Below are 13,457 nucleotides of genomic sequence, written 5' to 3'. Positions count from 1 at the left end.
CAAGATCATCAACGGACTCAAGGACCTTCCCAATCTTGTCAGCAACCTTGTTTATTTGACGGACTGAAACGGGCGCTGAGCAGAACGAAGACCCGGAGTGTTGGGACCTATGAGACGGCCCCGGCGGTGGACTTGGTGTCTTTGCCGGCATACGCAGTCGCAATTCGGCAAGGACAGCTTCAGGATTATACGGCCAAATACCCGTCCGTCTGAAGCCCGATATAATTGTCGCTTTTTTGAAGGCTTGGCTGCGTATTTGTTGAATATAACCGAGAACCTCTAGCTTGGTGATGTCGGCCACGCCGTCCCGCACAATAGCGTCAAGCGCCTGCACTATTGGTCTTTGCACTCGTGTTGCTTCGCTCTCAGGCCTACACCGAATGGCGAAACTATTGTTCTGTTCCTACATATGTCTCTGCTCTGCTCCTCTGCTCCTCTTGCTCCCTCATTTACTCCCCTTTCTGTTCCCTTCCCGCCATCCCTCCTCCGCTCCCCCTTCTGCCTCTAACCGTCTGCTCCGCTCTCTGCGCACTTCTCTCCTCTTCGTTCTCCCCTCCACCCCCCCTCCATTTTTCTCTCTCTTTATTCCCTTCCTCTACCTCCCTTTCTTGCCACTTGCAGACTGAAACTCCCATACGCGTGACATACCATTGTTGCCCTGGAGGCACAGATTCCCCATGACGGCCGGATTGGGTAGATGCTGCGCGTTCATTGGTTGGCCGGGTTAGTTGATTTTCTGTGTCGCCGATCAGTGGCAACTTGGCGCGGGGCTGACTAATTCGGAGCCTAGGTGGCTCGGTCGTGGCGGCTTGGTGGCAGGCGGGCCGGTTCCCGAAGTAACGCCGGCATCGCCTAACGCCGACAAGTGCAACCTGCAGTCCCAGATAACAACAAACGCGTCATGGTGCCAGATCACACCCTCACGCGCTCTCAACATCTACAATCCTCAATCCCGACCTTCTTCCAATTGAAACATCGCAGCTTCGTGTCTGGTCCGCCAGAAGAGTTCCACCACCAGTATCGACCATACCCAAGTTTTGTCAGACTGCCCACCCCTCATCGGCTGCCGTCCAACCTTCCAACTTTGGCCCAAACGAGCCCTCGCCTCGCCCGACGAATACACTCGGGCTTGTCGTTCCACCGTGGTGGCTGCTTGCCTACGCTACAATCATAATGGATGAAGAGCTGCAAAAGCTGCGACAGTTGCTACGAGAGGCCGAGAGCCGACGCGAAGAGGAGCAACGCCGACGCGAAGAGGAGCAACGCCGACGCGAAGTGGCCGAAGAACTTGCAACAGCATCACAACCGCAGGACCTCCAGCAATATCTCGAGGCCTGTCACTCTCTCAACCTTGCTATTCAGGTCGTAACTGACCAATCTTTGACTACGCAAGGTGACACTACCAACCCGACCGGCCGAATTTTCCCTCGACGAATCATCCCCTGGGACGACTTCGCAACGAGACAAGGGGAGATCTGGGACGACCTCTCGATCAGCGACCTTTTCTCCTCCCTGCCCACCTTCCCATCTCAACATCAGTTGGAATACGTCAGGTCCTTGCTCAAGCCTATTAGCAGTGAGCTTGGGCTCCGGGACTTTGAGCGTGATGTCATCGAAAACGCGGTACAGAAGCTGGTTGATAGGGCATACATGGATCCGCTGCTGCGAAGCAGTCTCGGCCTCCAGGGAACCGTGACGTTCGAGAGCCATACGAATCTCGGTACGACTGACGACGACCCCATCTCCGAGCCCATGGAGCACATGTCTCTTGGCAGGGGCGGTGCCGATGCCGCAGCGTCGGCGTCGGCGTCTGCCCCGAAGCCACCGGGCGCTCCCAAGGCCCGTCGCAGGGCGAGGGGCAAGGGTAATCGGGCGGACCAGTTCTGTATATACAGGACTTCGGACGGCCAGAATGTCCCGGCACTCGCTATCGAATACAAGGCGCCACACAAGCTGAGCGTCGACGAGGTCGTCACAGGTCTCGAGTCGGAAATTCGGCCGGAACGTGACGTGATCAACAACGACGGTCAGGGCTTCGCCTTCACGGCCAGGGCACTTACCGCAGCTGTCGTCACCCAACTCTTCTCGTACATGATCGGCAAGGGCATCCAGTACGGCTACGTGTGCACGGGAGAGGCCTTCGTCTTCCTCCATATCCCGGACGATCCTGCTACCGTTTACTTCTCGGTATGCGTGCCGAACCTGGACGTTATGGACGACGACGAGACAAGGCTCCATCGCACGGCCGCCGCGCAGGTCTTCGCCTTCATTCTCCAGGCTCTCCGCGCGAGACCGCCGCCCGAGTCATGGCATGACGAGGCCGAGAGGCTTGATACCTGGGCTGTCGAGTACGACGATATTCTGAGGAATATTCCCGTGACGGAGCGCAAACGCAAGGAACCCCGCGCCTCTCCCTATAAGCCCCAGCGTTGGAAGGGCTTTAAGCGATCGCCAATTCGGACCCGCTCCCGCTGCCAGCAACTGGACGCTAACGTTGGACGCCCAGAGGATGACGACGAAGATCCTCCTTCTCCTACTCCGAATCCATCTCGCACCGGCGGGAAAGTGGTGCCGTCGACGGGACCGGGCTCGGGGGGTGGTGGGAAACGAGGACGGCGCCAAGGCGAGCAACGGGAGCAAGGCCAAGCGACGAAGCCGAACATACAAGGCCGGCCATTCTGCACTCAACAATGCCTTCTCGGATTAGCATTTGGCGGGCCCACGGACGAGAACTGCCCCAACTCGGACCATCACGGGCAGGGGCACATCGACCGGCTCGAGTTCCTCCGCCGCATCAGAGACCAGCTTGCCATGGACCGCGGCCGCGATGCGGATTGTGCGCCACTCCATCGATCCGGGGCGCGCGGGTCACTCTTCAAGGTGCGGCTGTCAACCCACGGCTATACGCTCGTTGCCAAGGGTATGGAGGGTCTCGACCGTGCCTGCATGCAGCACGAGAACGAGATGTACGACCGACTCCGGGCCATCCAGGGGAAGCACATCCCCGTCTGTCTCGGCAGCATAGACTTAATTCGGCCATACTATTACGACAGCGGTGTCTACGTGCACTTCATGTTTCTCAGCTGGGCTGGGCGGCCCTTGTTTGACTGCGGTGATCAGACCAACAAGGCGGGCGTCGTCAAAGCGGTCACCACGATATTCAAGGCAGTGCACAAACTGCGCGTTCTCCACCGTGACGCGGAGCCACGCAACATCCTCTGCGATACAAACAGTGGCAATCTCATGGTTGTGGATTTCGAACGTGCAGAGTTCCGCGGTCGCCAGCCTCTCGGCTCGATAGGCCGTAGTGGCCTGAATCGGAAGAGGAAGCGTGGGGCATCACAGAAACAAGGGAAGGACGATTTTGCGAGAGAGCTAGAGTCTGCTGTGGATAACGTTTCAAGTTGTGTTGTGCGCCTACCCAGTCATGCAGTCGCAGGGTAGGCAGGGGACTTGATCGCAAGCTGCCTCTCCCAACGCACAAACCATGGGAACGACAGAAACCAAAGTCTCATCTCGAATGAAGCATTTCGAGAGGCACTGCAGGATCAAAAGTTTGACCAATAAGACTTCATTTTCCATTCCGGCTCAATGTCCCCGAGTCCGATGCGGACCGCATGGCGAGGATGTGGTGCCTGAGGATGGAATGTCAAGCCAACGACCCACCAGTCTTGCATGGGGAGACTGCGCGGGGGCGCGAGCAAGCGTCTGGAGGCGGCTCTGCGAGACCTGCGATCGAGCCTCGAGTGCCGCCTCGGCATGAGAGTCTGGGTGGACGCCCTGATCAGCCTCGGCGAGGATCTCTAGGTCTTGAAGGCATGGGCCGACGGAGGTCGCTCAAATTTGTGGATTGGTAGTGTGTCGGTTGGCGGACAGCGCGAAGGTCGCGAGGCATGGGAGCCAGCGACGGATTGGAACTACCACCTCGTATCCATCCCTGCCCCGCACGGACTCCCCATGCGTCTCTACGCCTCCGCCGTCTCCTACCCAATTCAAGTAGTAGCACGCGACTACACCACGCCAGCCCGGCTAGTGTTCCCGTGAACTCGCCGGGAGCCCTCCATTTTGCCCGTGCGGGGTCAATAGCCAACACGGCAGTAAAGTGCAGAAGCGGGTTCTTGAATTGGTCCACTATGACCTGTTGTTTGAGTGACGAGATGCAAAATGTGAAGACCCGTGCATCTAAGTCCTCATCCCGCTCCATGTTCCCGGGAACTACAAGCCCTCCCCCTCTGTTACTTGCGCTGCTGCTAAGCGCGTCGACTAGATTCACAAGAGCTAGCCACTGCGCATCGCTTAGTCGAATATGGCGCTTCGTCCTCGCTTCTGACCGGCCAAGACGATACGCTCAGACACAGTAGCAGAGATACTGTCTCCAGTACGCGCGATACCTCTCTCTTGTCCGAGCCTCCTGCTTTAGCTCGAACGGTTGTGGGGCTGGACGTCCTGGATCCCGGCTCGCCAACCAGCAGAGCGTCTCGACGGGGACCTGCCCGATCCGCTGCTCGCATCGAGAAATCGTCCGGTCGAAGCTCTGGCCCAGTCGCACAAACATCGCCTCCTCCTCTTCTCGGCCTCTCTTTGCTGCCCATCCTAGCCTGACCAGCTCCCTTGGAGTCAGACCTGGCTGAGCGGCCCTTCGAAGCTCAGCCATGTCCAACCCTGCTAGATGCACAGACTCAAAATCGACCCCCGTCTCCTCACCGATCATACGTTGCCGCTCTTCTGCCTTTGCTGTAGCCTTCGCCTCGTACTTGCGAAGCTGCAGCTCCCACTCTGTATCCGGTAAGGCAGATCATAACTCTGCCTCTCTCCCAGTCGTAGTCTCCTCTCCTGTGGTTACTCGATGTGGCGGAGTGGTGGTGTCGACAATCCAGTATCGTGTAAGCTGCCTCGCTCGGGAGAAAGACTGGAGTGCTACGGCTGTCCAGTTATTCTTTGAACGCTCATAGCAACCATGGCTATCGTCCACCTCCGACTTCCTCCCTGTCCAGTGCTGCCGGATTACCATCTCGTTTGTCGTTAAGAAGCGGCATGCTGTGCAGCTGAACCCGGCCTGTACCCGGAGCTCTTGGACGGGCGACGTCCCATCTGCTGGCGTCTCCGCTGTCTGTGGGTCCGCCAGCCCACCTGCCGTTGCGGCGGCTGTCGTGGCCTTCTCCCGGATCCGCTGCAGAACTCACCCTTTGCGCCGTGCCTCCGCCGGAAGTGGGACTCAATGCCGGGCCGGGGCTGGATGCCAGCCTTGCATACCGAGCATATAAGAACGTGCGACTCCTCGTGGAGATATACATTGATTTCCGATGGGGGCGCTCCGGCGTCGTCGTGATGGTCTTCCATCTCTACTCCCTGACGTTGCCCGGCTGCGGCACCTAGTCTCGCTGCAGTCGCTGCCGCGTTTCGCGTCTGGACGGGTTTGTTAGTAGTGCCTCAATTACCACTGTACAGTAGAGCTCGAATGACGTAGATAAAGTATGGTCGTAAGTATTGACATATTTTTTATATCTATCTACCGGTCTAGCCTAATGATGAACTCTCCTTTTTTTTTTTCTGTGCCTGAGCTGCGACAACGCGTCGTCGCGTGGCTCTCACCCTTCATCTTTCCCGCCCGGGGTCTGCCGTGTGAACCCCAGCTCTCTCCTTCACTTACCTGAACCTTATGGGAAAATGGGGGTAGCCCAAATGGCCGGGGGGCGGGTGGTCCCTGGGGGTTAGCATCCCTGCCCACCGTAAGTTTGTCTCCAAGTGCCAATCCTAATATGGAGCACTTGGGGTTCAGAATGAGTGCAATGGCCCAAGCGCCCGCCCCCTGTTGTATGGCAGAGACGCGCCAACTGGACGCAATCTGCTTGTGAATGATGGTCAGGCTATCCAGAGGGTGATCCAGTCCGAGTGTCTGCTGGCTGATTTTCATCACTTCTACCTGCAGCTTCTCGGCTTCATCTAATCGTCCTTGATTCCGGTACGTCGACGCCAGATTCCCCATGCTGGTCAGCGTGGCCGGATGATCTAGTCCGAGTTTCTGCTTGCGAATCTCCATCACTTTCTACTTCCAGCTTCTCGGCTTCACCCCATCGTCCTTAATTCCAGAACGTCGTCGCCAGGTTGGCCAAGCTGGTCAACGTGGAAGGGTGATCTAGTCCAAGTTTCTGCTGGCTGATTTCCATCATTTCTACCTGCAGCGTCTCAGCTTCATCCCAACGTCCTTGCTTCCGGTATGTCGACGCTAGGTTGCTCATGCTAATCAGCGTGTGGGGATGCTCCACTCTAAGTTTCTGCTTGCGAATTAACAATACGTCCACCAAGGTCCTCTCGGCCTCTCTATACTTCCCTTGATCGTGATAGACTTGACCCATGATTGATACGCTGTCCCATGTCAGCTCGTGATCTCTTCCCAGGGCCTCCATCCTAGCATCCCTCGACTTCTTCGCCATTGTCTCCGCCAAGCTGTACTTGCCCTGGCTTCGGGCGTACCAACTGCTATTGTACAAGATCTGCGCCCACTCCTCCAGCGGCTTCCCACTTTTGGGTCGGTGATTAATCGCTCCTTCAACATGAGCAAACAGCGTCTGGCATATTACCCAATTGCTATAATCTCCTGTCGGAAACACGTACGCTATGCGATTCATGAACTGTTCCTTGAATGGTTCCGTTCTTTCTTCGGCACTAAGCCATCTTCTCGTCGCTAGCTGTACCAGACTGTGCATCTCATAGACCGCCCCAGTCTCATCCATCGAGATCAGGCTGTAGTTCCGGAGGATCAATATATCGTCCTCGAAAGTCCGCCCCGTGGAGTCTTCGGAAGTGCTGCTGGCATAAGAATCGTCATTGCCGCTGTCGCATTAGCTGTGTTCATCGGTGTCGCTCTTCTCTTCGCTCTTATCGCCTTCAGGGTCACTTGCACTACCATCTTAACCTAACGTATGATCCCGCGGCCGTAATAATGATTCTGGGATTCCCTAGCGATCGAAAAAGCTCATAAGGGAAAGCAGATCGGCTAATGGTCGTTCCGATCGGATAGATTCGAACGAGATCTGCCACGTTACAATGACCGAGTTCGATGCGTCCCGGTCTCGCCGTAGGTCGCCCTCATCCCGGTTCAAGAGACTGAGCTTCCGTCGCTTACTCTTCCGGAATTCCTTCAAGTACTCGCCCATCGAAGTTCGCGGCGCTCGCTATCGGATGTACGCCCCTGCTTAACTAATAGCCAAAGGCATATACTCAAGGGCTTCCACCAGCGCTGTACCGTTCTACATGTCGGGTTGGTTACCGGCTTTTCTCTCAAGCAATATGAGTGCATGCTCTTCATCCATTAGGTAGACCCCGATAATGTTCTTGTAGTCATCCGTCAACTTCTGAGCGACTTTCTTGTTTCTCGTTGTTATCAGGATCGCCCCGTGGGAACTTTGTAGCAGATATATCCACAGAGCTCGTCGCCTACTATCCTTCGCTTCAGTCGCATCGGTGAGGTCGGTAGGGCTGCGGTCGACATCGAAGAGTACGCTGGCATTATCTGCGTTATCCAGAATCAGGAACCACGGCCCATTAGCCACACTACGAAGCCACTACTCTACAAGCTGGGGAACGTCCGCGTCTAGCTGCTTTCGCCCTGAGATCTTGACGGTATCGGCGATGTATCGAAACCCATCTTCGACACGCGCTCGCGACTCGGCATGGATCCAAAACACCCATGTAGGATGGCTTGTCTTCGCTACTTCGTCGTTCTTTCGATAGGCGTACTCGATGGCCAGCTGGGACTTGCCTACCCCACCTAGCCCTACAAGCGCAGCGCGGGAAGCTGGCTTCGAGGAGGCATGGTGTATTTGATCGAGAAGCGCCTCGCGGTCAACATAGTCGGCGTCGCGGCGGAAAGGGATCGTGAGGTAAGGTTCCGGTGGTATCTCTACTCAATGTAAGAAGGCGAGTTAGCGTCTATAGCAGCAAGGATATTGGATAGAAAGGACGCGATCAAGGTTCGCCCTACCGAGTGGCAAGTGGAACTCGTTCGTGATTGATCCGGTGTTCAACCCCACTTGAACCCCGTGGTTCCCGTCTCCAAAGGCGACTTGTGTTGGCTCGGCCATGTATAGGAATGCTTGATATGAGGCTATTGAACTATGTGTGGCCACCCGAAACAGGATGCATTAGCAATCGCGATGTTGTTGAAGACTGCCGAGAGCCTGCGACGACATCCACGTGATCTGACGTTTGTTGGCGCTAGGACTCACTGCATGTACTGAGGGGCAAGAACCCCCGCACCGGCTTGGTTAAGCGAGCTTTCAAGCCGTTGGACAAGCCATGCTTGCTCTTTGATCAGTACACCGTCTGATTCAGCATGGCCGACCCGTTCAGCATCACAGCAGGCGTGATCGGTATCGTTGCTCCAGCACTCCATACGACACGTCTTCTGCTGAACGACCTTCGGAAGATCTCTGAGGCGCCCTCCGTTGTTAGCGCTCTTTGTGAAGACGTTAGCTTCGTCGAAGGGACGCTAGAGTCACTGGCGGCAGTCAGTGAGCAGCAATGGAGAGCCCTGGGTGTGGTGGTGGCCAAGCAATCCGAGCATGCAATTGCGGCCTGCACGACGTCCTGTGCGGAGTTTAGGACCGACCTGCAACGCTGGACCCGACACTGACTCAAGGTGTTAAGCAACAAAAAGATGCTTGGTGATACAGCCGGTATGTTGTCAAGAGAAGGCGGATGCGACTGGCGAGGGTGTGGAGTCAGGCCGGTGGTTACCGTGCGGCTTGTCACTGGCTCATGAACGAGATGGTCGGCGGCATGCGGCCAACTGCCGCCCGATTAGAGCATGGCTGACCCACTCGAACCCACTTTGCCACATCTGCCTCTCCAAGCTGCTGCCTGGAGTTTACGTTCTGGTGTAGATTGGTGCGATAAGGAAGTGGTACATTCGCATTGTCTGGTGTATGACATAGCATACATATGTATCATGTTACGAGCACTATTGTGTGGTGCCCCGCAGTTACCCGCCCCAGAGCCATGGTCAGCCTCAACAGCCGAAGGCGCAATCATGATGTAACTTTGCCAGTGGTGGATGCTAGAGCTCTGGTTGATGCACCTATTGAATGCACAATCACATTCATTTACACAACCTGTTTCCACCAAATACAACAAATAGATGGACAGATACCGGCAGTTATCAGCACCGCAGAATAGTGGCATACAACAACGCGATAAGGGATACTGTTTCGGCATGTTGCTATGGAACGATTCTGCATGCAAGCCTATGCCTTCAACTTTAGGCCTGTTGCACCTGCTAACCCCATTACCGTGCCCCCAATCCACTGGGCTGTTCCACTGATAGCGGCAGTACCGTATCCACCAGCTGTGGACGCCGAACCGTCAGCTGCAGGTTTCTGCCTTAAGTCCAAGGCTTGAACAATTGGCATAAGCGGCAAGTGTGCAAACACCCACAGAGTTTTGGTCACAGAGACACACACCTTCTCTAGGGTTAGAAAAAAGAACGCATTACACCATCACTTTGACAGCCTTCGTTCCTGCCCTTGTTCTTGACCTGCTTACCAGGTCTAACCCTGAGTTGTTTTCTTGGGCAGCGCGTCGTACATTTTCAGCGTCTTTCCGCCATCAGGAAGGCGGCGGAAGAGCAGCATGGCAATAACGTCGTATGAACTGGAAAGGACCTTCAGCACTCCCTCACCGATTATATATAGCTTCAACACACGATTAATATAAGTTTCAAAGTCCTTCATACACGCTGTTAAGCCTTTGATGCTGTGACCTTATGGACCTTTGACTTCTCCGAAGATCTCATGTAGGAAGTTAGCCTTCTTGACTATCAAATCAATCTCAAATCATCCTTCGTGGAGGTGAGGACATGTATGGTCGCTACTAACCTACCTACCTTAGCGACAGCTCTATAAACAAGACACCAGTCGCTAGAGTACCAAAATCCCGTTATCCCGATACCGTGATTCGGGCTAGGCAAAAACTTCATAAGGTGCTTTCGCCTAATTAGTGAACGTCGGCTTACATGGCACCATCTCGTAGCGGGAAATCAAGCATCTCCCTGAGCCGCGATGCATATTGCTGGATAGGCGTTGAAGGCGAGGCTTGGACTCCACACTTGCGGTATGGCCAGAGAACCTCAAGGGAACTTCCCGAGTTCTTCACGCGGCTCAGGACAGAAGACGATGGTCCAATCATAGATATTCCTATGCGAGCAGTCGGCCGAGTCTGGCCATAAAGGATGGAGGAGGATGACTCGGTGATCCGATTGGAACACGATAGGGTGACTCCATAGCGTAGGGCTCGTTCAGGCACTTCTACTGCTAATCATTGCGGACCAAGAAGTATATAAAGGCGACTGGCCCCCCTTCGTCGAACCTGGAAACCTTCTCCTTCATCACTCACTTCACACCTGCATCCCTCCTAGCTATAGCTTCCCAGACTTGTAACGCGACCTTCCTGCCCGATTGCTGGGATCCTTTACAACCTCATTTTGCTTCGATGGGTGACGACTTGTTTGTCGATTGGCCTAATCACGGCGAAATCACTCTCACAGTCAGTGATTATTTTGTTGTCGCTAGCGACGGCAGCAACAACCATGCTGGTGATGTCTACCGACGTCAGCGGCAACCCTAGTGACGACAATGACACTAGTGTTGTAGGAGTGCTGGTGATGGCCATATTGGTAGAGACAACAATGCTGGCGACGACAACACTGGTGATGGCAATACTGGTGACGACAACCATCCTGGCGGTGACAGTACTGGTAATGCCGACAACAGTTGGTTCAGGGTTTCCATCCTGCCATCGTACAAGACCTTCAACCAGGAACCCATGGCCACTGTGTGGCCTATGTTGAGCGGCTAGCCAAAGATGCTCGCTGGGGAGACGACATTAAGTGTAAAATGGGGTTCCGCTGCAAACTCTCAGAGAGCCCTTGCGGCCTCTACCTTGCGAATCGTGGCGCGGGAAGAAAAGTCGTTCTTGATGGTTTTGATATACATTACACTCGCAGCATCGCCAATAATCCCGTCGATCTGGTTCTTCTTTAAGTGGCTTAACCCCGGAGAGTTCATGGACGAGTGTCAACTTGTGAATCCTAGGGATAACCTTTCAAACGCTTTTGTCCCCTTAGGCATAGCTATAGCGGTCCAGATGACGGTCATCCTCGCACACTCCTTACAAACAGGAAGGCTGCTAGTGCAACAATAGGGATTGCAGCCACCGCGCTGAGGGCGGCCAGGCCCAAGTGTGACAGGATGTGCAGTAATGGATCATGGGAGCAGATGAATAGTCGTCTCATTACAAAGGGAAGTTCTAAATGCATAGACTGGTGCTCGTCGGAGCGTACTTATAGACGTCTGCTCCTTCTCTTGAGCAGCTTAGTCATCTTTAGCTAATGGGAGTGCTCCGGGGCCGCCACACCAAGCGTTTTGATCCAATAGCCTTCTCATCAGGAAAAGCAAACGTATGGGCGACCGTGGGAGGGGCAGCAAAGTACCCCTGGAGGCGTAAGCCTGGCGTGATGAAAGAGCTATAGAAGTCGACCACAGTGGACAGTAGCAAGAGAGGCGCGATATATTTCTGGAGGAACTTAGGGCGCCATGATTCCCAGGCAACTCTACGCATTACCTCCTGGCAGCGCTGAACCATATCCTTGAGGCGAGGGATGCGTTCTTTTTTCTACCACTATAAAAGCTTACTCCAGGCTCTGTTGTGGCCACTGCAGCGATAACCCTCCGAGAACGTGCTCTTGTAAGGCGTTTACGAGCGAAGCGCAAGACTTGATGCAACTATTGCCGCCTTGTCCGACTAGCGGATTGAATTTGTGCGCGGCATCGCCAATAACGATAATCCGTCCCCAGTGCCAGCGACGGAGTACAAAGTGTGGTAGTGCAGTAACGCCGCTGAACCGAAAGGAGTTCACCACCTCTGTAATACTCGCCTTCGTACAATATAGTTTCATCCCCAAACACAACGACATCAAATTCTCTGTTTGTAGTGATTCTATTCAGAATACTCTGACTGGGCTTACTCCTGGCCGTAGCATCGAGGGCACAAAGGCCGATTATGCCCCATGTGGCTGTTTTATTTTCTTCCTTCCCCCTTGGATGATGGTCACCCTTGCTACTCGCACTATGGCTGCTGTTGGCGGTGCTCCCACTGGAATGGCGTCTAGCCCGACTACTAGATTGAGTAGACTGTGCTTGGGGGTTCGGGTTGAAAGTTGATAATGTTCGCTTGACCAGACCTAGTGGGCTCGACTGATTGGCGTCTCGGGGAGCCAGCTGCGGCCCAGCGCCGTTCTGAGGCGAATGGGTATTCGAGTCCAGGCCAGCCTCTGTTTGGGTTGGCGAAGGCCCCAGGCCTTTCCCAGCAGCCATGATAGCCAACACGGACCGTGGGTTAGTTTGACCACTGTGGCTAAATAGGGAGTGTCTGAAGTAGTTGTCTGAAATGCTTGTGATATCGGTGGATTGTCACTAAATTAGTCTACTCGCAATAGGGCTGCCTGTGATATACTTCCTCATAATAGGTAGCTTTTGCAAACCGCTTTGCAGGACGATGTGGCTCGGGAACTTCCCGCCATTTGACGCGGAAGGTTTAGAACCTACCAATCACCCCGCTCGTAGTCCTCAAAGCCTGAAGCGGCTGGGAAACGGCTTCTTTCCAAACCACGCAAACCAAACATAACCAAAATTCACCTTCGTCCTGGAACCATGTCCGATAAACTGTCCAACCCCAGACGCGCTCTGCTCATTGGATGTCCGGTGGGCTCTCTCCATGGTGTGGAAACGGACCTGAGCATAATGGAGAGCATCCTGGGGGGACATGGCTTCATATGCACCAAAAGCTGTCCTGCGGCCAGGGAAAATATCCTCGTGGCCTGGAACCACATTATTGAACAGACGCCGCAGGGAGGCGCCGTGGTCATCTACTACTCTGGCCATGGTGGCATGGCGGAGAAGAGAGATGAAGGGAATGATGGAAAGAGCTGCCGGCGCCTGCAGTACTTGGTTCCTATCGACTTCGGAGAGACGAAAGACAATGACTGGAGAGGCATTGCGGATGTGGAACTGTCGCAGCTCTTACACAAGACGACCGAGAAAACAAAGAATGTAACCCTCATCTTGGACTGTTGTCACGCGGCTCGCATGGCTAGGCTGCCCGGGACGGTGAAGACAATCGATCCCAATGAGTACCACGAAGTCTCTAAACACATCGAGAAGATGCGGAGTGAGAGAAGATTCGACGCAGAATTCCATCACGAGAGGAACCCAGATGCTGTTACTATCGTCGCATCAGCCCAAACGGAGAGCGCTTACGAGCAACCTTTCGGCGACGTTCGGATGAGTGTTCTCACTGAAGCTCTTCAAAAAACCCTGCAACGAAAACATACGCAAGGCGCTGCACCACCACAAGTGTCATGGCGCAGCATTATGCTACGAGTCCGAGACCGTATGAAAGTC

General features: G+C 54.6%; 5 protein-coding genes across 5 annotated transcripts; 2 read left to right on the top strand and 3 right to left on the bottom strand.

Annotated features, from left to right (window-relative positions):
* Window positions 1–124: 124 nt before the first annotated feature.
* On the bottom strand, window positions 125–313 carry B0I36DRAFT_208647 (uncharacterized protein; the record flags this gene model as incomplete). Its single annotated transcript, XM_046148873.1, has 1 exon — window positions 125–313. A coding segment is annotated over one exon (189 nt), but the record flags the coding sequence as incomplete, so codon positions are not given.
* Window positions 314–993: 680 nt separating this feature from the next.
* On the top strand, window positions 994–3,826 carry B0I36DRAFT_400586 (uncharacterized protein; the record flags this gene model as incomplete). The annotated part of the gene is made up of 1 exon (XM_046161679.1): window positions 994–3,826. A coding segment is annotated over one exon (2,451 nt), but the record flags the coding sequence as incomplete, so codon positions are not given.
* A 375-nt stretch (window positions 3,827–4,201) lies between these two features.
* On the bottom strand, window positions 4,202–4,756 carry B0I36DRAFT_55744 (uncharacterized protein). The gene has a single exon (XM_046163022.1). It carries the CDS (start codon window positions 4,709–4,711, stop codon window positions 4,349–4,351), a length of 363 nt encoding a protein of 120 aa, XP_046004276.1. The 5' UTR covers window positions 4,712–4,756; the 3' UTR covers window positions 4,202–4,348.
* A 1,324-nt stretch (window positions 4,757–6,080) lies between these two features.
* B0I36DRAFT_378492 (P-loop containing nucleoside triphosphate hydrolase protein) lies at window positions 6,081–8,084 on the bottom strand (the record flags this gene model as incomplete). The annotated part of the gene is given in 8 exon segments (XM_046160692.1): window positions 6,081–6,569; window positions 6,582–6,810; window positions 6,922–6,959; window positions 7,047–7,171; window positions 7,202–7,240; window positions 7,271–7,565; window positions 7,575–7,903; window positions 7,985–8,084. Coding segments are annotated over 8 exon segments (1,644 nt in total).
* Window positions 8,085–8,335: 251 nt separating this feature from the next.
* On the top strand, window positions 8,336–8,635 carry B0I36DRAFT_257120 (uncharacterized protein; the record flags this gene model as incomplete). Its single annotated transcript, XM_046150996.1, has 1 exon — window positions 8,336–8,635. One exon carries the CDS (start codon window positions 8,336–8,338, stop codon window positions 8,633–8,635), a length of 300 nt encoding a protein of 99 aa, XP_046004274.1.
* Window positions 8,636–13,457: the final 4,822 nt, after the last annotated feature.

The sequence above is a fragment of the Microdochium trichocladiopsis genome, assembly GCF_020744255.1.
Source record: "Microdochium trichocladiopsis strain MPI-CAGE-CH-0230 chromosome Unknown B0I36scaffold_16, whole genome shotgun sequence".
NCBI lineage: Eukaryota > Fungi > Ascomycota > Sordariomycetes > Xylariales > Microdochiaceae > Microdochium > Microdochium trichocladiopsis.
This window is presented reverse-complemented; position numbering and strand designations above follow the sequence as displayed.

What these genes read in the sequence shown, in the direction of transcription:
- B0I36DRAFT_55744 (XM_046163022.1), bottom strand. Translation starts at nt 4,711, where the DNA reads ATGATCGGTGAGGAGACGGGGGTCGATTTTGAGTCTGTGCATCTAGCA.